The sequence below is a fragment of the Syngnathoides biaculeatus genome, chromosome 10 (assembly GCF_019802595.1).
Source record: "Syngnathoides biaculeatus isolate LvHL_M chromosome 10, ASM1980259v1, whole genome shotgun sequence".
Classification (NCBI taxonomy): domain Eukaryota; kingdom Metazoa; phylum Chordata; class Actinopteri; order Syngnathiformes; family Syngnathidae; genus Syngnathoides; species Syngnathoides biaculeatus.
Genome location: NC_084649.1, coordinates 22,613,897 through 22,635,992, shown reverse-complemented (window position 1 = coordinate 22,635,992; position 22,096 = coordinate 22,613,897). Strand labels below are relative to the sequence as shown.

The 22,096-nt window shown below is 45.8% G+C and overlaps 1 protein-coding gene across 5 annotated transcripts in view; it reads right to left on the bottom strand.

Annotated features, from left to right (window-relative positions):
- The window catches only part of asic1b (acid-sensing (proton-gated) ion channel 1b), a 192,132-nt gene that overhangs the window by 52,145 nt on the left and 117,891 nt on the right, over positions 1–22,096 (bottom strand). For 2 of the 5 annotated variants that reach the window (XM_061831767.1, XM_061831766.1), the window contains exon 1: positions 8,550–9,756. The exons of 2 other annotated variants lie outside the window; for them this stretch is intronic. In XM_061831767.1, coding sequence (XP_061687751.1) covers positions 8,550–9,212 — 663 coding nt within the window. In that variant the 5' untranslated portion in view covers positions 9,213–9,756. Of the gene's footprint in view, positions 1–8,549; positions 9,757–22,096 lie in introns of those variants that run through there. One more of the 5 variants, XM_061831768.1, reaches the window with a different exon arrangement.

Here is a 22,096-nt window from a genome sequence, read left to right as displayed (position 1 = left end):
AACAACCCGCAATCACACCTAGGGGCAATTTAGAGTGTCCAATTCATGTTGCATGTTTATGGGATGTGGGAGGAAACCGGAGATCCTGGGGAAAAGCCACGCAGGCAGGGCCGGGATTTATTTAAAAAAAAAATTGTTTGCTCTGCTTTGGGAGAGACAGTTAGCTGAAGTAATAGCGGCCCCTGCTGGACAAACAAAATATGACATGACCTGCAGCCTTTCACTAAAGCGCATTCAGCTTGATTGTTTGCTTTTTTATAAAGAGGCAATGGAAAATTTATGGGACACTTTAAATTGCTTTGAATTTCGACCCATCTACCAGGCAAACAACAAGGATTTGTCAAACCACATTTGACATGTTCTTTTGTTCAATCAAGTATCTTGGTAATGAAGTAATATTCAAATGTATTAATTTATTTTCAACCCTTAATAAATAATGCGGGCGGATCAGCTGGTAAAGCGTCGGCCTCACAGTTCAGAGGACCCGGGTTCGATCCCAGCCCCGCTTGTGTAGAGTTTGCACGTCCTCCCCATGCCTGCGTGGGTTTTCTCCAGGTGGGCACTCCGGTTTCCTCCCACATCCCAAAATCATGCAACATTAATTGGACACTGTAAATTGCCCATAGGTGTGATTGTGAGTGCGACTGTCTGTTTGTGCCCTGTGATTGGCTGGCAACCAGTTCAGGGTGTACCCCGCCTCCTGCCTGTTGACAGCTGGGATTGCCTCCAGCACTCTCTGCGCCCCTCGTGAGGATAAGCAGCAAAGAAAATGGATGGATGGAATAAATAATGCAATAGAAAATTTAGAGAAATGTACCTCACCATTTTCCACCTCATTGCAACTATACCAACCCCAAAAATAATATTGATAAAAAGTTTTTGGTCCCATTTCTGTGTTCTCATGCTTTTTACGACAAGTAGCACTTAACCCGAGTACCCCCAGTAGCCCCCCCCCCCCAAATACATAACCTACAAGTACCATCATCATGACCATTAAAATATAGTGTATTATTCATAAAAAAAGAGGTTTTAATCCTAAAACGACTTTAATATTATAAGTAATTGTAACATGATACACCGAACTTGAACACTATTTTGAAGTCAAATATGAAAATATTACTTAATATAACGATTCAATTAAAACATATTGCACATAAGTTAATTAACCGTACCTGAATAAACAATTCAAAGAAAATAAATGCAAATGTGTTGCACTTAACAGTTAAATAGAACTTAATTGCACAAAATATAGTTAAATGGATCACAAAAGTTTGATTAGCATTTTATATGAATCCAGTAAATGTTTGAATAACGTTTTAACAAATTAAATGCAAATGTAGTGCGCAAGTCGTGAAACCGAGCAGCATTTAATAAATGTATTGTGCTTGATTTAAAAAAAAAAAGACGTTTAAGCGGCTGTCAGATCATGAGCAGTTTAAATATTTACTTTCAAGTGATCTTTCACGTTCTATACTTTGTGAGTGACTGCTGAACATCTTTATTTTATTTTTTTACATTTTTTCTTTCATTCACAGGCAAACGCTCCACGCTGACGTCCGCTCTTGGAGGAAGCCATTAGGCGCTCTCATCAGCCTAATTAGGAAAATGGCTGCCGGCCCTGGCCAGACACTCGTCGCATATCTTACCCCGCGCCTAATTGCGCCGACGGGACTGCGTCGCGCTCCGGCTCATTTTCGCCTAATTATCCCGCTCGGTGAGTAAAGCGAACGTTTTCCTCCCGCGTTAATGCCACTTGCTGACAAATTGGTGGCAAGTGTTGACGAGAAAAGCACACTCACGCGGCGTACTTTAGTGGGAGTACAGATATTTATGTAAACAAACAAAAACACAAGCAACCTCACAGAAATAGAAATTCAATTATACTTGATGAAAAAGAAGTGGGGGGGGGGGGTACGGTGGTTCAGCTGTTAAGGCGATGGTGTCACAGTTCTGAGGTCCCGGGTTCGATCCCGGACCCGCCTGTGTGGAGTTTGCACGTTCTCCCCGTGTCAGCGTGGCTTTTCTCCGGGTGGGCACTCCGGTTTCCGCCCACATCCCGAAACACGCAACATTAATTGTCAGTAGGTGTGATGGTGAGTGCAGCTGTTTGTCTCAATGTGCCCTGCGATTGGCTGGCGATCAGTTCAGGGTGTACCCCGCCTCCTGCCCAATGACAGCTGGGATCGCCTCCAGCACTCTTTGTGACCCTTGTGAGGATGAGCGGCTAAGAAAATGGATGGATGGATGGCCAGTCTTGTATCCTTCTTTTTTCACCCATGATTAGCTTTTCAAATTTGACCCCTCGAGCTTCAGGATGTTGAGGGTGTAGTCCCCATTTTTTCCCAAAGTTAGCAGAGATAGGCTCCAGCACTCGCCACGACCCTCGTGAGGATAACCGGCAAAGAAAATGGATGGATGGATAGATAAAAGGGAGTACTTGAGTAAAAAGGCAAAAATGAATTTTTACTGGTAAACACCAGGCGGCACGGTGGAGCAACCGGTTAAAGCGTTGGCCTCACAGTTCTCAGGACCGGGGTTCAAATCCCGGCCCTGCCTCTGTGGTGTTTGCATGTTCTCTGCGTGGCTTTTCTCCGGGTTTTGGAACACTACTGCCCCCTTGTGATTAGCTTCACGATAACACATTGGAATCGGACAAAAGCCTGGCGGCCGTTTATTGATTTCTGGAAACGGAATATTAGAGGTATGAATTTAAAACAAATGTATTTTAAACATCGCACGTGAACGGAGATGATCGCAACCAGTTCGGCCGGAGTGACATTTTCAAAGAGGCGTACGCCCCATCTGACAGCGGCTCGTCACGTCTGAAACCCCAGGACGGGAAGTCTCACGCGGACGCATGAATATTTCATGCTTGTTACCGTCATTTTTTTTCTACACTGGGTGAACGCGTATCGACATTTAATCACGCTGATTTGCATAGCCTCAAATTCATTACGCGTGCACAGCGTGGCGCACGGGTCAACTTCCAGAGGCTCCTAATTAGGGCACTTTTTCCACAAACCCCACTTCTGTAATTATATGGATAGTTCAGCATTAGCTACGCTTGCACAATCTGAGGAGATATGAAAAAAAAAATTGCCTTTATATGATCCAATACCCCAACGGTATTAGCATGTCTGTGATAAGCTTTTCCGAGCCTGTTTTAAGGGGGCTGTCTGGTCCCATGCAAATCAGTGACTGCTCACCCTGCTCCCAGATAAAACTAAAAAAAATAGAAAAAAATAATTATATATAATATAATATATAATAATTATAAAATAATAATAAAAGAATAAATAAAAAATAATACAAACTGCATATCGTTTGACGAAACACGAACATATTTGAATTAAAACAAACGTAAAATGGACAGCATCAAATTCTTCTGTGAATACAACATTCACGAAATGTATACTACACATAAAATTATGACAGCGTAAATCTTTTCTTTTTAGGCCAAGTTCCACATTGACAGTTTGTAAATTTCTGAAATGATTGTTGACAAGAAAATAATTATTTAATAACCATCCAACCATCTATTTTCTTTGCGGCCTATCCTCACGAGGGTCGCAGCAAGTGCTGGAGCCTATCCTAGCTGTCAATGGGGAGGAGGCGGTGTACACCCTGAACTGGTTGCCAACCAATCGCAGGGCACATGGAGACAAATATTTGCACCTAGGGGCAATTTAGAATGTCCAATTAATGTTTTTGGTATGTGGGAGGAAACCAGAGTGCCCGGAAAAAACCCATGCAGGCACGGACGGGGGAGAACATACAAACTCCACACAGGTGGGTCCGGGATTGAACGGTGAGGCCAACGCTTCACCAGCTGATCCACCGTGCCGCCAATATTTAATAACCAAAACAGATAAATAGCTTTCGTCTTTTCCTTTTAGTAAATTGCAACATCAATAATATGTTCTGGCTCCATCTGAGTAATAAATGGCCTTGGAAGTTGCACCCGCATATACAAGTATTATTATGATTTTTTTGTTTTGTTTTTAGTCCACTCTGAGACCATGGTCCTCAGTCGGAAAAGGGTGGCGTGATGAGATCCTGCCCCAATTGGAGGAGATCAAGTATCTTGGGGTCTTGTTCACAAGTGAGGGAAGAATGGACCGGGAGACCGACAGAAGGATCGGTGCAGAATCTGCAGTGATGCGGACTTTGTATCGGTCCGTTGTGGTAAAGAGGGAGCTCAGTCGAAAGGTGAAGCCCTCTATTTACCAGTCGATCTACGTTCCTACCCTCACCTATGGGCACGAGCTGTGGGTCGGGACCGAAAGAACAAGATCCCGGGTACAAGCGGCCGAAATGAGTTTCCTCCGCAGGGTGTCCGGGCTCTCCCTTAGAGAACGGCTGAGAAGCTCGGTCATCCGGGAGGGGCTCAGTGTCGAGCCGCTGCTCCTCCGCATTGAGAGGAGCCAGATGAGGTGGCTGGGGCATCTGATTCGGATGCCTCCCGGCCCCCTCCCTGGTGAGGTGTTCTGGGCATGACCCACCGGAAAGAGACCCCGAAGACGACCCAGGACAGCCTGGAGAGACTTTGTCTCTCAGGTGGCTTGGGAACCCCTCGGGATCCCTCCGGAAGAGTTGGAAGAAGTGGCTGGGGAAAGGGAAGTCTGGGTATCCCTGCTGAAGCTACGTCCCCAGCGATCCGACTCAGAAAAGTGGTAGACGTCCCGATTTCAAACAAGAATGAGCTGCACTGTGTTTGTCTACAGAGTTGAGGTAGAACCTCAGAAATTCCACCTTCTGTCCTTTATTGAATATGCAATGGAATGCAATGGAAATGTACGATTTGAATACATTACCGCACTACTGAACAGCTGTAAAATGTCAGAAGGAGTCTAAGCAGATAAAAACACAAGCAACTTCGGTTGTGACAGATTTTAGCGCGCTTCCATCACAAAGACGGAGAGCGCTGCTTTTGTTGTCGTCGTTTGATGGATCTGAGGCTCATCCATCAAACGAGAGGCAGACGCTGGTAAAGGGTTAGAAAAAAGAAAAGACGTCGCGGAAAGACAAGAGAGAGACGCGAGTCCCCCTCCTCCGACGGCGCTGACGCTTTCATTAGGCGGATTTGCTTGTTCCAGTCAAAAGAACGTGACGGAAACAAATTGACTTTAAACGCCCGGCGGAAGCGTGACGGCACAACACGTAATCCCGTTGCTAGTTATTTATTTTAAAAAAAGAAGAAGAAAAAAAAAAACAAGATGGTGACATTCAATTGCTCGCAATGCTTTTCTTGATGCGCTCGGTAGGGCAGGAGCGGCTCATGCTGGAAAGGGAGTCCAACTCCAAGGGTCAAACGCAAGATTTTTACAGGGGTAAACCACCTCAGGGCATTCATCCGCTGAATTAAAATGTCGCTGAATGTTTTGTGTGTGTGCGCGCAAATTTTGGCATTTAGCTGTCTTTTCTCGAAATGCCCCAATGAGCGTGCAACGACAGCAAGATCGTCGGGGGCTCATTTTGATGACAACGGCAGAAAGGAGAGTTCGGACGTTCGGATGTGACGGGACGGTGAAGGAGCAGGAAGCGGCTCAAAAAAGGGAAACGGCTCATATTCTGCACCGGGACGCAAAAGTCAGGCAACCTGAGACGATTTTTCTTTCGTTTTCTTCTCGAGTTCACTAAGGTTATGCACATACTGAGCGAGGGGTGGGGGCGGGGCAATCACCATATAGGGAATCCCCTCCCCTCCAAACAAAATGCATTTGTGGTACCAACATTAACCTCTGAGAGGCAGCACAGAGCATTCAGGCTGCTGGAAAATACCAAGAGGAAGAGAAACGTTGTAGATCCATTTTCTTAGCTGCTTATCCTCACAAGGGTCATGGGGATTGCTGGAGCCAATCCCAGCATTCAACTGGGAGGAGGCGGGGTACACCCTGAACTGGTTTCCAGCCAATTGCAGGGCACATGGAGACAAACAGCCGCACTCACAATCACACCTAGGGGCAATTTTAGAGTGTCCAAGTAATGTTGTATGTTTTGGGGATGTGGGATAAAACCAGAGTGCCTGGAGAAAACCCACACAGGCGGGGCCGAACTGTGAGACCAACGCTTTACCAGTGTAAAAGTTGTAGGATAAAATATACGAACCTTTCTGGTAACTACATTGCTAGATCACCATTGCTGACCAGAAGGATTTGGTGTAGTTTTTTTAGTAGATTTATGATCAATTTCAGAGCAGAGGGTTACGGGACGAGGGGGGGAAAAAACCTGCTCAAATTCATCCTGATCATCATTATGTTAGTACTCAGGTTTCCTGACATCAAATTACCTCGAGGCACATGTTGAACATGTATTTTGATAGAAACCCAATCAGTCTGATTTATAGTACCTTCCGTCCTCGTTATCTTCAATATTCCTTCCGTAGTTCAATCACACTCTAATGACTCTTGCATTAGATCTCTTTTAATGTGCAGGTGTACCTAACAGGAAATGGCCACGAGCTAAAAAGATAGCGAGGTGTATGTTGAAAAAAAAAAAAAAAAAAGCCATAAATCATGCTTGCGCCATTTCCCTGAAACCACACAATGGAGTCTGAGGAGCCATTAGTGGCTTTTAAGCCCACGTAATAAACAGGCACGAGCAGGAATTCAATGTGACCGGGACCGCCCAGCGCGGAGCCGACAATGGCCGCGTGACCGAAAAATAAATACGCTCCATTGATTTGCCGTCGCTAAGAATGAAGGATAACGCAGATGCATCTTGTCTACTGCTTGGGGACTAAGTCGCTCAGCGCCAACTGACCAAGCTTGCTTTTCTTTCGTAATAAAATGAAAATCTCGGATGGTACAGAACAAAAAAAAAAAAAAAAAAAGGCTTTAAAATGGCCACAAACCGTTATATGACCTTACAAACATTCCATTATGGGAGGCAGGACGCTGCCGTAGGGCGGCAGGGCTAAAGCGGTAGAATGGTCACGTCCCAGTCTGAAGGTTGTGGATTTGAACCTCAGCCACTGTGGCCTAGTCAAAGTGTCCTTGAGCAGGCAACAAATAAATAAATGAAATGTTGGACATTGACAATGAAATAAGTATGATCAATAACAACAAAAAGGGTTGGTTAGGATCATTGGAGTTGGAAAGTTGGATGTTTTGGAGACGAGGTTAGAGAGAGCAGACTTGGATGGTTTGGACATGTCCAGAGGCGAGAGAGTGAAAATTTTGGTAGAAGGGTGCTGAGGATGGGTCTGCCAGGCAAAAGAGCGAGAGGAAGACCAAAGAAACGGTTGTGAGGGAGGACATGAAGACTGTGGGGGTTAGAGAGGAAGATGCACGAGATGGGCCTGGATGGAAAAAGATGACACGATGTGCTGATCCCTAATCGGGACAAGCCGAAAGGAAAAGAAGAAGAAGAAGCCTTTGGTTAACCTGCAATTAGTCTCTCGCTTTGCCTTACTCGCTGATATGAGGATTTGTGCCTGTTTTACTGGCCCTTGTGGCGACGATCGAAGCCAAGATGCTGCTCCGGTCCATTCTGCATCGAGCGACCGGGACATGTCTTGAGGAGAATCAATTCCTCAGAAGCATCTCCCTGCGTTGCTTCATTTCATTAAATGGACTCGTGCACAGCATCATATCACAACAAAAGCAGCTCCTACCTTGTGGAACTCCCCTCCCGAGGAAATTCTGCACTGCACTGAAACGGCACTCGTTCACTCAAGTCTTTGGCGTCGTCTGCTTATCTTTGTTTATGTAAGGCACTATATGAGATTCATTGACTAATATTATTATTTTTGACACATTAATATAGCTCATTTACACATCAAATCACTGTTCCACTCACTGGGTTAAACTGAAGTCCAAAAATCCATGTACTGTATAGTAGAATGGTCGAACAGAACTAGTCTTTTACGATTCTGACGCAGAAAACCAGCAATCCAGAGCAAACACGGACCACTGGTCCAAAATGTCAGCACGTTTTCACATTTGTCATTTACACAATGATGTAACTGCAGCTCACGTTGCCATGATTGGGATTCTGAACGCGGATCTCCGTGCTTTGACAAAAGGTCAAAAAGAAAAATCGATGCCCGTCAATAGCCGGATACCGTCATCGCAGTACTGTTACTCTGTATTCCACCCATGTAACATGCAGACTTGACACAGGAACAGAACTGCTTGACTCTGTGGCAGATGTGCTAACCACGATACTACCACGCAGCTATCAAAGGCAAAAATGTGTCCTGAGCTGTTTATTCAGAAAAAAAAAAATGCCCCAAACACAGGAAGCACAACTCTCCTTCAGCTATTTTAACCCCGAAACCTCAGAACTGTGGGCCATCGCAGTAAATATTTGCATGGAAAACACTTCTAGGCAATGCGCATACACTAAAACAACCAATTGAAAATGAGTAAGTGCTGTGGAAACGCAGACTTTTTTTGTCCTGAAAGATGACGATTGCAAAAATCAGTTTGTGGCACCATTTACTAACGTTGACGCATCTTAAGTCGGAACCGCTGTAAACGGAAGAGTGCAAAAAACCGATAAGAACAACCTAACTTCTTGCCCGAGGGTCTGAGAGGAAGTCCTACCTCCCGAAAGTTCTCCGGGCCACATTCCAAACCTCTGAAGTTGCACTCCAGCAGAATGTCTTCGATGCGGTGCCGGGTGCGGTTGTAGAATTCGTCCAGGCTGAAGCGAGACCCCGGCAGGCGGTCGGGCTCCGGGGCCAGCGGGAACCCCGGCACCATGCCTTCCTCGAAGCCCAGCAGAGGCCCCACGAAGATCAGATCGCTGTTGCTTATCTGCGACTTGCGGATAAAGTTGTAGTTGCACAAGGTGACGGCCGGGAAGGTCATGTTTTTGGCCACCTTCTCGTCCAGCATGGTGATGTGGTCATACTGGAGGTAGTAGATGACGCGGTCGGCCACTTGGAACAAGAAGGCGGACAGCGCCAGGACAAAGACCACCGCCCACAAACTCTGCCGGACGCCGAACTTCGTGTTCTCCACGAACACATGGTTGGCTCCGTGAAGCGAGCAGCCACTGAAGAAGGTCGCCAGGTCCTCCACCTGCCCCGTACTGTCCTCCTCTTCCTCGCAGGTGTCCGTATGACTACAAGCGTCCAAGAACTCCTGGGATTCTCCGTAATCCCTGGTGACCCTTTTGTAGTGATCCTCAAAACCGTTTTTGCCATAACCTCTGTCTTCGTCATCTCCGGAAAAGGAGATGGTGCAAGTGATCCGGACCGGCATTGTAGAGGGATAAACTAGCACCGTCTTGTGTCTTAAAATCCAAACAAGAGTCAAAGTGTCATGAAGAGATTTGGAAGAGAATATGTACCAGGTGTACAATATTCTCAGTGCTAAAGTCCGAAAAAGGAACTGATTCTAACATCAAAACCAGGTCAATCTGATCATCAGAACACCAGCACGCCTCACTTCAACTGCGAATTGAGACGCAGGCGCTTTGCCCTTGGGTCTCCGGGGCAGATCCCTCCATCCCTTGGAGTAAGTTGGAAAGAGAGGAAGACTGTGATAAGGAGAGGGAGGAGGGAAGAAGGAGGTGAGGACACCCGATACTCCCACAGGGCCCAGCTGCAGGTCACCACACGGGCAGAATTTCACTGTTTACTGGAAAAAAAAAAAATCCTTGACGCAGTGTCTGTTCGAGAAAGGTGGCCAGTGTACGGTACAGTGACAAAAAGCAAACGTTTGTGTGACTGCATTTACACTTTGCGAGTGACGCTTACCACGTGTGGTATGGACCATTCGGTACTGACACCCCCAACAAAAATGTTTGATTGATTGAGTTTGAAAGGAATGTGAAAATCAGCTGTATCTCTCGACCGTCCAATCTGTACACATCGCAATATGCCCGTCTCGGTCACATGAAAATGATACGTAAAAAAGTCAGTCCACAAACTAGCAAAAATGAGTAAAGAGACATTCTTCAGAAAGGGGAAAAGCTCAAGTGAAGAGACAAAAGAAGAAGATCCAATAACTTCCAAGAATGTGGCAAGCTGGTTCTGGGAAATTAGCCAATATAAATCCTAAAAAAACTGCTGAAGTACATGGAATTGGATTCTGAATTAAAATTAAGGCACACTATCCAGTCAGTGACTTCTTTTCCTTTCAGCTTGTCCCAATTAGGGGTCACCACAGCATGTCATCTTTTTCCATCTAAGCCTATCTCGTGCATCTTCCTCACGAACAGCCACGGTCTTCATGTCCTCCCTCACCACATCCATCAACCTTTTCTTGTCCAAACCATCGTTCAAGTCTCAAACCTCGTCTCCCCAACCTTCCAACTTTGGCTGTCCCTCTAATGAGGTCATTTCTAATCCTATCCAACCTGGTCACTCCGAGCGAGAACCTCAACATCTTCATTTCTGCCACCTCCAGTTCTGCTTCCTGTTGTTTCTTCAGTGCCACCGTCTCGAATCCGTACATCATGGCCGGCCTCGCCACTGTTTTATAAAATTTGCCCTTCATCCAAGCGGAGACTCTTCTGTCGCATAGAACACCAGACACCCTCCGCCAGCTGTTCCAACCTGCTTGGACATGTTTCTTCACTTCCTTACCACACGCTCCATTGTTGCCCCCAAGTATTTGATGTCGTCCACCTTCGCTATCTCTTCACTCTTCCTACTCCGACCCTCTCATTCCCGCACATATATTCTGTTTTACTTCGGCTAATCTTCATTCCTCTCCTTTCCAGTGCGTGCCTCCATCTTTCTAATTGTTCCTCCGCCTGCTGCCTGCTTTCACTGCAGATCACAATGTCATCTGCGAAGATCATGGTCCAAGGGGATTCCAGTCTAACCTCATCTGTCAGCCTATCCATTACTACCGCAAACAGGAAGGGGCTCAGAGCTGATCCCTGATGCAGTCCCACCTCCACCTTAAATTCTTCTGACACACCTACGGCACATCTCACCGCTGTTCTGCTGTCCTCATACATGTCCTGTACTATTCTAACATATTTCTCCGCCGCGCCGGACTTGCCCATCCAGTGAGTGACCAAAAAAAAAAAAGAAAAAATTCCTTGCTTCCATTCCAAGAGAAACAAGAATGTTTCAAAAATGTCTTTTTTTTTTGGGTGGTGCTGAAATGTATTCATATCACAATTCCAAAGGTGAAATTGTTTTTCTACCAGTAAATTGAGTTCATACAAACTTGGTCCTGGAAAAAAAAATTACCTAAAGGTATCGCAGTTTTTTTGTGTGTGTGTTTGTTTCTTCGTTGGTACAGATGAAAGAAAAGAATCACAAAGCCTTCCACACAGCCACTTCATTTCAAGGTTGGGCGGCCGAGATGATCCGATTATCGCACTTCCACGAAAGCGAGCCGACCGTCCGCGGAAAGGAAAGGAAGCGTTAGATTTGTAAGCAACGTCTCTTTCACCCCGACACGAGACAACGTATCGAAGCAACCGCCGAGGAGGGAAATTGAAGGAATTAAATCAAGGCCTCCATTTGTTCATTATGACCACTAATGACTCATTTTGCCACCAAGCCTAGTAAGTGCACACCGGCCCGATTCAATCACATCAAGTGAAATCAAATACAAGCAGCGGCCCGGAGGGGAAAAGCAACACCTCAAATGGATCGTATCAAATATGGAGCTCCGGTGATATGAAAAGGAAACCCGAGATCCAGCCGCATTGATCCGCGTTCTCCATTTGAGCGACTTTCAGAAACATGACGGTTCCGCGAGATTAAACTTCACAGAACCTTGTGGAAAACTTTTAACCCGAGTCGATGTGTTCCTGGCAACTGAAGGCGCGGGGGGGATATGGGATGAGGGACGGCGGGTTGGAAAAGCAGAACTTTGGGTCAATATGTGTTTAGAAGCGGCAGCGGGGAAAATAAACTAAGCGCTCAAACAAAAAGGAGATTTAGTCTGGATGCGAGTGCCGTCTTGGACGTTTGCACAACAAAGTTTTTCCCGCTTCCTGAATATCAATTTGAGATCGCTGGTTAGCGTCCAACAGGCTGCCTGAGATAGCGAGAAGTGAAGAAGTGAACTTCTTGAGCCCTAAAAACACATTGCTTGAATGTGGAAATGTAAGAAAAATATGCATTTACGCTTACTGTCTAAAATTATCCATCCATTTTCTTTGCCGTTCATCCTCACGAGGGTCGCGGGGAGTGCCGGAGCCTAACCCAGCTGTCAACGGGCAGGAGGCGGGGTCCACCCTAAACTGGTGGCCAGCCAATCGCAGGGCACATCGAGACAAACGGTCGCACTGCCAATCACACCGAGGGGCAATTTCGAGTGTCCAATTAATGTTGCAAGTTTTTGGGATGTGGGAGGAAACCGCAGTGCCCGGAGGGAACCCACGCAAATTCCCAACAGGTGGGGCTGGGATTGAACCCAGGTCTTCAGAACTGTGAGGCCAGCGTTTTACCAGCTGACCCACCGTGCCGCCAATTTTAATCCTGACCTATTAATTTAAATGGAGCTTTAACCCAAACTGACCCCTTAACCAAAACCCGTACCCCTAATCTAAAATGTAACCCAATCCTAACCATGTTACTTCGACCCAAACCCAAACCACCACCATAATCCGAAATCTAAACAAAGCACAACCATAAACCTTGTCCCCAAATTTTAGGTGGGATGAACCAAAACCACTTAACCATCCCTAGTCTTAACTCCCTACCCAAATCCTGACTTTTGTTTTTTGCCTCTGTGCTCTAAAATGGTTTACATATTAATATCCACATGGGGGCAGCAGGAAGACATTTAATCATGCAGAATGCTCCAAAAGAGAATTTGACATGCCAACGCTGGTGATGTGCAAATAGACTACAAGTAATGTTAACAGCAATGATCGTATTCAATACTGCACTACAATTTTGACGTATATAATATTATATGTTGCTTTGGTTGCGTTGTTAGACTGAGATGTGCGTGTGTGGGGTGGGGTGGCATTTAGCTCATGGTAAAATGATGCTAAAGTGGTGGTACTCAGGGTTTTGACCCAGCATTGGGCTGCATTTGACATCATCATCATCATCATTATCATCTCCCACATGCACACCTAATTGGCCCATCAAAGCTCATCGCTTGACAAAACATAATTGCACTGAAAATGCAATTAATTGGGCGGCACAATGACGCAGCTGTAGAGTGTTGGCCTCACAGTTCTGAGGTCCCGGTGCTGAAAAGTCTCCTTGCGATTAATGCGCATACGTGTATATGAATGCGCATGCGCGTATATTTTGTAAACATCCGGCCAGTCTGAAACATCCCCATCCATGCTTCCACATGAGCCATTCGACAACTTGTCGCCGAGTGTTCACGTTTGCTACGGACGTCTCAGAAAGACGAACACAGCTAACGTATATATATGTGTATATATTTTTTTTTTAATCAATTTTTGTTTTACGGTTAGGTTATAACGTATGTTAGCTCCCTCTCCGTAGAAGAAGGGGAACTACGAGACCGGGGGATTTCCCAGTAAGCGTCTGCCACGTACCCAGATTTCCCCTGTTAGTAACGCATGCGCATTCGTCACAAGGGGACTTTTCAGCACGGGGGAGCGCTGAGACCATCACACCGGGTTCGATCCTGGCCCCGCCTGTGTGGAGTTTGGATGTTCTCCCAGTGCCTGTGTGAATTTTCTCCGGGTACTCCGGTTTCCTCCCACATTCCGAAAAAAAACTTGCATTCAATGGAGACATCCTGCTGGGAAAAGCTCCTTTGACCCTCTTGTGTGGATAAGCATCTTTGAATGTGGATCGATGGTTGAAGAAGTTACACATTTATGTGAGCACTTGTGGTACATTCATCCATCTAGCCATCCATTTTCTTCACCGCTTATCCTCATGAGGGTCACAGGGAGTTCTAAAGCCCATCACAGCTGTCAACGGGCAGTAGGCGGGGGTACACCCGCAATTGGTTGCCAGCCAATCGCAGGTCACATAGAGACAAACAGCTGCACCCACAATCACACCGAGGGCGAATTTAGAGTGTCCGATTAATGTTGCATGTTTTTGAAATGTGGGAGGAAACCCACGCAGGCACGGGGAGAGGATGCAAACTCCACACAGGTGGATTGAACCCAGGACCTTAGAACTGTGAGGCCAACGCTTGACCAGCTGCACCACCGTGCCGCCCTGGTGCATTCATTCAGAATCAAATCACCTTGAAACTATTTTGCAGCGGTACCTTGACTTAAGGGTTTAATTAGTTCTGCGACTAAGTTTGTAAATCCATGACCTGGTCTGAAATTGCAAGTGAGATTCAGGATGGGCACATGTTGTGGTGTTCTCTGCCGCCATCTAGCTGCCGCATATCCGAATCTCGCGCTCGACTCGGGGACAAATTAATAACTGGAAGCTCATATTTTGATGCGTTCTTTGAACAAGGTACCGCTTTTTACATATAATGTCATTTTGAAATGACATGAAATACTGTATGCACAATTGCTTGCATTATTTTTACATTTAAATCAAGCAACCTGGGTGTACATTGTTAAGTCAAAAGATGGCAGTGTTGCTATTTAAGAGGCCGCTGTCATAAGCCGACTCCAAACGTTCGCCACCTACAGCCCCCCCTCCCCGACCCACGACCCCCCCCCCCCCCATTTCAACAAGGCCACGCACTTGGCCGTGGTCACACACACACACATTGGAAAGCGGGACCAGATGAGAGGGGGAGAGCGTGAACGCTGTCCTTTCAAGTCGATTTGCTTACAGCCAGGCTCAACCTGCCGTTGCCATGGTGACACACGGGGTTGTCAGCGAAAGGGAGAAAGGAGGATGAGAAGGAGGATGAGGATGCGCCCATCCCATTGCCGTGCGCATCGAGTCACAAGCACGTGCACGCAGCTCCGGCGGCGAGATAATCAAGATCACCAAACAGCGGCGCCTCCGCCGCGATATTGCTCGCTCCGAGGCCATCGATAGCCTCGCGTTCATGCGCGCAGATTATTAGGAGTTGTGGAACGCGTGAATATGGCGGGCGGAAACAAGCGCAGAAATGCTCGGGAAGACGGCAGAAAACTAATATTCAAACCCTCGCCTTCCTACAAATGGTGAACCTCCAGCTGCGCTGGGAGGAAAAATAAAACAAACAAACAAAAAAAAAAAACAATAAGTACAGAAATGACTTATCTCTGATTGCCGTTGTGCCCCAAAGCCCATTTCTCATTTAAAAGGGTACAGAGGTGGCAGGCCAAAGTTTCAAGATAAGGCTGATAACAAGAGGATGGGGTGTGGGAGGGGGGAATTGCCTTCGAAGCCGGGGATCATGTACAGCCCGGGCTGGGGGAGAGCACACCACTTAAGAGTCTTCCAGGAGCACGAGAGCACACACTTGAGGGAAAAAAAAAAAAAAGGGAGCGGACGCCGGCCGGAGCCTCTCGACGGTGAGGCAAAATGGCCTGTCGGAAAATCAATGGGGGGGGGGAGGCAAAACTGACGAATCACGAAAGCGTCTTGATCGCAAAAAAAAAAAAAAGCTTTCAAACTACGACAAGCATTTGAATCATTGAACTGATTAGTAGACAGACACACACAAAAAGGTGCCCGTCTGTCTCCTGCAGTGATTCCCAACCAAAATCATCTGTCTATCCATCCATCCATTTTCTAAGCTGCTTATCCTCACACGGGTCGCGGTAGCGCTGGAGCCTATCTTAGCTGTCATCAGGCAGGAGGCGGGGTACACCCTGAACTGGTCGCCAGCCAATCGCAGGCCACATGGAGGCAGACAAACAGCCGCACTAACAATCACACCTACGGGCAATTGTCGGCATGGATCCTTAAGACTATTATTGTGCCCTCTTTTGATGGAGGGCCACACAATTTGCCTTTGATCGGTGAAACTGGTATTGGGGGCCCTTAAAATGCAGATCATCATCGGGATCTAAGTGTGTGCAAAAATTGGATTTTGGGCATGTTGAGGAAAAAATAATTTCAACAATATGATTCCCAGATTAAAAACCTCATCTGATTCATATGATTTCGCACAGGCGACACGGTGCGTCAGATGGTAAAGCATTGGCCTCACAGTTCTGAGGACCCCGGTTTGATCCCGGCCCCACCTGTGTTTTCCGGTTTCCTCCCACATCCCAAAAACATGCAACATTAATTGGACAATCTAAATTGCCCCTAGGTGTGATTGGGAGTGCGACTGTTTGTTTCTATGTGGCCTGCCTACTGCCCGTTGACAGCTGGGATAGGCTCCAGTACTCCCCTTGACCCTTGTGAGGATAGGCGGCAAAGAAAATGGATGGATGGATGACTTTGCACATAATACTGACATATCCTTACAAAAGAACGATTTGAACATTACACAAAGGTTTTGCCCATTATATATATATTTTTGGGCAGATTACTGCAGCATCTGTTGAAAAACAACCAAGCAAACTCCACATGACTCAAAAACTACAGACAATAAATTACACACAAACAATTACAATGAAGAGGAAAAAAAAAAGGATGATAGAGTGGTCACTGGTTGTTTGTAAAAAAATACGTAGCTTGACCATTTTACCTCGGCAACACACACACACACACCACACACACACACACACACACACACACACACACCACACACACACACACACACACACACAATTATCTGCTGCCCCATTCAGCAGAGAAGGACGAGGAGAGTCGGCACGAACGCTATATATAGACGACACCCGCACTTTACGGCATTCTGCGTGGTTTTGCGACTACGGTGACGATAACACAACAAAGACGTTCTTTTTTTTTTTTTTTTTAATTAACACTGTTAAGGGAAATTCATGAAACAAATAATTTTTCCCCCCTCTGTAAGTAATTCCACCAGTCATCTTCAATCTTTAATTGCAATCGACACCACATATTTATTTAACATCCACTATTGGTATTGCTCAAATTCCAATCCAATTATGACTGTCGGTCGCGCTAATTGTTTTGCGTACGCGACGAGAGAAATCCTCCTGACGCCGGGGGAAAACATTCGGAAGACAAACGTCAGTGATGGGTCCGTGCCTCCGGTCCCGCGTCTTCATCCTGAAAATGCTCACTTGACAAAGCTAACAAGGCGAAGAGAAGCCAGCGTTCCCGCGGCCGCCGCTGACAACACCCCATCTCACTATCAGCGGATCGAGTGAGTGAGAGATTTAATTATCATTTAATTTGGTGTAGGAATAAAGTGGCTGTCGGGGAAATAGCTTAAGTCGCTTAAACTGTGCTTGTCATCACTTTATTAAACAACAAGTTTGTGAGCGCCGGCGGCGTTCCTTTCCATCCGCGGTTGGAGTTTCTTTATTAATTTTTTTTTTTTTTTAAAAAAGGCAGAAAATGCTCTACGGAAAAAAAATCCCTTTCCAACAATGAATGACATTTATTTATCCGGCCGACCGTCTGATTGGGATCAGCACTGAATCTTGCGTATCAGCCAAGGAGGTCTGCGTTTCAGAATTTAATTACATTTTTTTCTGTGTGTTTGGAGGAAAATCAAAATAAAACAAACTATTTTGGGTTTAAGTTTTACGTTGTTTCAAAACAAGACAGCTACATTGTTTACAAATATCTATCCATTCATTTTGTTAGCTACTTATTCTCACCAATGTCGCGGGAGTGCTGGAGCCAATCCCTGCTGTCATTGGGTAGGAGGCGGGGTACACGCTGAACTGGTTGCCAGCCAATCGTAGGGCACATCGGGACAAACAGTCGCACTCCCAATCACACCGAGGGGCAATTTAGAGTGTCCAATGAATGTTGCATGATTTTGGGATGTGGGAGGAAAGCGGAGTGCCCGGAAGAAACCCACGTAGGCATGGGGAGAACATGCAAACTCCACACAGTCGGGTCCACAATTTAACCCGGGACCTCAGAGCTGTGAGGCCAACGCTTTACCAGCTGAACCACCGTGCCACCTGTTTACAAATATGATGTTTTCTTAAAGGTCCACTGTCATGAAATTATCCTCTCAGAATGTAATAAAAGATCTGTGCACGGACGATGCACAGCTTCGGCCGGGCTGGCTCATACATACTGTCTGGGAGTCTGTTTTTAGTTAGAAGTGATCCGCATATCATCTAAATATGGCTCGAAACGATAGGGTAATATTGCCCCGGCCACTTTACTCGATTTTGAGATGTTCTCTTCTTTGAAAAGCGCTTCCGTGTCCCATTGTGGCCACGGCGTGTTTTCAATGGTGAATGTCCCGGTGTGATGTAATGTACAGACGATGCGGGCAATATGGCTACCACTTGAATGTCGAATGAGACTTTGCCCAAGGACAACACGCTCTCTGCTCATATTTATTTTTTCTAATGGACATTGAAGTGAATAATGTATTTTTCATTACAATTTCTATTTTAGAACGCTTATAGGCATGACACTTGACCTTTAAAAAAAATACATACATATAGTCCAGGTGTACCTAAAGTTGCGGCCTGTGAGCGCCCCAAAGCCGCTGCCGACAAGGATGTGAAAAGTTTTTCAAGGCCACGTGGCGCATCTCAAGTGGTGTTTGCCCGTTCCTGACAGGCTTGTAAATTGTCACGATGCTTATCTGCTGATGATGCGCAGCCGGCGGCGGCGGCGCTTTCACTTCCAACAAGACCGGCGACAGAGACGATAAAGACAGAGCGGCGGCGTTAACGTCGTCGGAAATTACCGCCAGATGGGATTTCACGCAGGACGACCGACCGACCGACGACGGCGACGGCGGTGGAATAAACCGGAGACGAGGCGCCGTCACTCAGCTCCAATTTGAGGAGAAACCGGGTCACGACTCACCGGCGGACGTCCCGATTGATTCCGAGGGCCGGCGGCGGCTCGTCTCTGAATGCGATTATCTCTCGGGCCGATCTATTACGGACTGCTTGCCCGTCTCCTTTCTTCTTGATCTTTTCAAATTAGCCTTTGCCCTTTTCATTTTGTGCTCAGAGTGGCTTAATTTCTTTACTTTCACTCAAGGCGAGAAAACAACGTGAAGAAAACTAGCGTTGCATACAGCTATTGTTTGGTAAAAACTAAGATTTGGACCTCGCTATAATTCAAGGAGAAGAATGAGAATGGGCACACCTGCTAAGACATACAAATCAATACATTTCTGGAAAAATACACCTGCAAACAAACGAATCGATTATCGGTATGCATCAGGATTAGAAGTGTGATTAAAAAAACAAAATGGAACTTATTGCCACATAGTTGTATGGTTCGGGACCAAAGCAGTTCGTGCATTAGTGTCTTTGCTACTAAGTCCAGTCGTAGCTCAAGTGCTAAGACTGTAAGAGACTCAGTAAACGGTCTAGAGCAGGAGACCTCTGTGGGTCAATTACGATCGACCGCGACCACGTGACAAAAACAAACAAAAAAGACCATCCATTACGTCGCTTGATTCAGGTGAGGCTCATACATCAATTGTGTTGTGTTTGCCAATGCAGGCCTTTTTCAGGCTACCCAATTTATGTCTTCAAAACTTAAGGGTATAAAAATGAGTGGGGGAGCTGGACCAAGTAAAAAGGTGCAAGATAAATAATATCTCGCCCCTTTCTAGAAAGTTAACTCCAAAACTAGCCTAGCCTAGTGATGCGGCTAATTTGTGCATTTTTTCTAACGGCCACAAGGGGGCACTCGAGCGGAAAAGCTAAGAGTGAGACCGGTGGAATATATGTGCCGACAGGAAGTGAATTTTACTGGTCTGCCCCTGTTGGCCTCACAGTTCCCGGGTTCAATCCCGGAACCACCTGTGTGGAGTTTGCATGTTCCCCCCGTGCCTGCGTGGGTTTTCTCCGGGCACCCCGCTTTCCTCCCACATCCCCAAAACATGCAACATTAATTGGACACTCTAAATTGCCCATAGGTGTGATTGTGAGTGCAGCTGCTTGTCTTCAATGCCCTGTGATTGGCTGGCAAACAGTTCAGGGTGTACCCTGCCTCATGCCCGTTTACAGCCGGGATAGGCCCCGCGACCCTTGTGAGGATAAGCGGCAAAAGAAAATGGATGGATGATATTAAAGTTCTTTGGGATCATTGTTTGGGGTATTACTTTTTGAGGTAGTGGGTGTTAATCATTTTTTTTAATCATTTGACTACGTTATGAATATATTCAGTCGGATATCTTTAAATATCGCTTAAGTGGTAATAAAGCACAAAGTACAGTGACTCATTACAAGGAGGAGCAAATGTGCCGCTTTTAAATTTTTTACACAGTAAACAACAGACGGGGCAAATTACGTGACATCTTTATTTTCTGCAGCCACAGTCGCCACATCACATTTTTTTTTTTTTCAGGGATATTATGAATTCTGCTACAAACTCGGGACTGCGGGTGAATCATTTTTTATGGCGGGTCGAAGTCATTAATTTTGCACAGCTCTAAAATAGGAGCGAGCAGGCGGGATTGAGAAGTTTTTTTTTTTTTTTTGTCGTCACAAAGACACGAACGAGCGCTCGGTCGCTGATTTAAAGGCAGCTGTGCGGTTGCAGCGTTGTCGTCGGAGGAAGTTTACAGCGCACGTTCCGGAAATTTTACGTGACACTTATTGTACGTCACGAACAAATCATTACAAGGTACAAATTAAAACAAAATAAGGGTGTCCTCTTGTACCACATTTTGAATTATGTTTTTCTTTAAGGGGGTATGCTTTGGATCATGAGTTTTTCTGAAAAAAAAAAAAAAAAAAAAAAAAAAAAAAAAAAAGATGGCCGCATGGATTTGAAGAACTACGTGGAGCGCTAGCAGTAAAAGTGGAACAGTACTAAGGAAATAGATCAGACAATACGACAAGCTCTTAAAAGGTAGTTTATAACTACATTATTGGGAGTATTTATTTAGCAATAAGAACCAATGCGCGCGCAAGATGCCTTGCTCATAACTTTTGAAATACAATTAGATCATTTGCTTACTGGATTACAACGAGCAAAACCAATTACGCAATTGAATGCGGTTGCTACTTAGCATGAGTTCCTGCTACGTCGCTTCTTTTTAAGACAAACGGCCAATGACGTAGAATTAAAAACTAGATGGCGCATTTTGCATCCAACATTGGCTCCACCATGGTCAACAGTTTCTGACTTCCGGTCAGGGCAAAAAGCATGGCAAACAATACAGACATCGTTATGGAAAAAAAATTGATAAATCTATACCGTTGGGATGTTTTGGATCCCTAGAGACATGAATATAATCGAAACATTTGCAGCATGTCCAGGAAGGTTTAAAAGACACATTGACGCATACATATGTAATAGGAGGAACAGACTTTCATAATATTGTAATAATATATGTTACACATTTATAATTAGAACTTAAATTTAAGGTGGAGGTGGGAGTGCATCAGGGATCCGCTCTAAGCCCCTTGCTGTTTGCGGTAGTAATGGATAGGTTGTAGGTTGACAGACGAGGTTAGACTGGAATCCCCTTGGACCATGATGTTCACAGATGATATTTTGATCTGCAGTGAAAGCAGGGAGCAGGCGGAGGAACAGTTAGAAAGATGGAGGCACGTACTGGAAAGGAGAGGAATGAAGATTAGACGAAGTAAAACAGAGAATATGTGCGTGAATGAGAGGCGCGGTGGGGGAAGAGTGAAGCTCCAGGGAGAACAGAACAGATAGCGAGGGTGGACGACTTCAAATACTTGGGGTCAACAATGCAATGCAGCAATGCAATGGAGTGTCTGGTAAGGAAGTGAAGAAACGGTGGAACAGGTGGCGGAAGGTGTCTGGTGTTCTATGTGACAGATGAGAAATAGTACCCAAAGCAATGTTTTGCCCTGACCGGAAGTTGAAGCCGAATTACCACGTGAAAGGGGTCTGTGTGCAGTCCTGTTTTATTCTGTCATTGCAGACAGCAGACAAGTTCACCATCGGAAGGTGCTACCGAAGACCAATGAGCAACGCTAAATTCATTGTCATGTAGATTTGCCATCAAATGGTGGGACGGGGGACATTCCATGTCCATAGAGCTAGTTTCTGTAGATGGGGATCGGATCACCTCACATTGCACCCGACCCCTATGGCCCCTCTTGCAGGTGATGAGCCCAAGGGATGAGATCCTTCCCCAAGTGGAGGAGTTCAAGTATCTTGGGGTCTTGTTCACGAGTGAGGGAAAAATACAGCGGGAGATCGACAGATCGTCTGCAGTGATGCGGACTTTGTATCGGTTCGCTGTGCCAAAGAGAG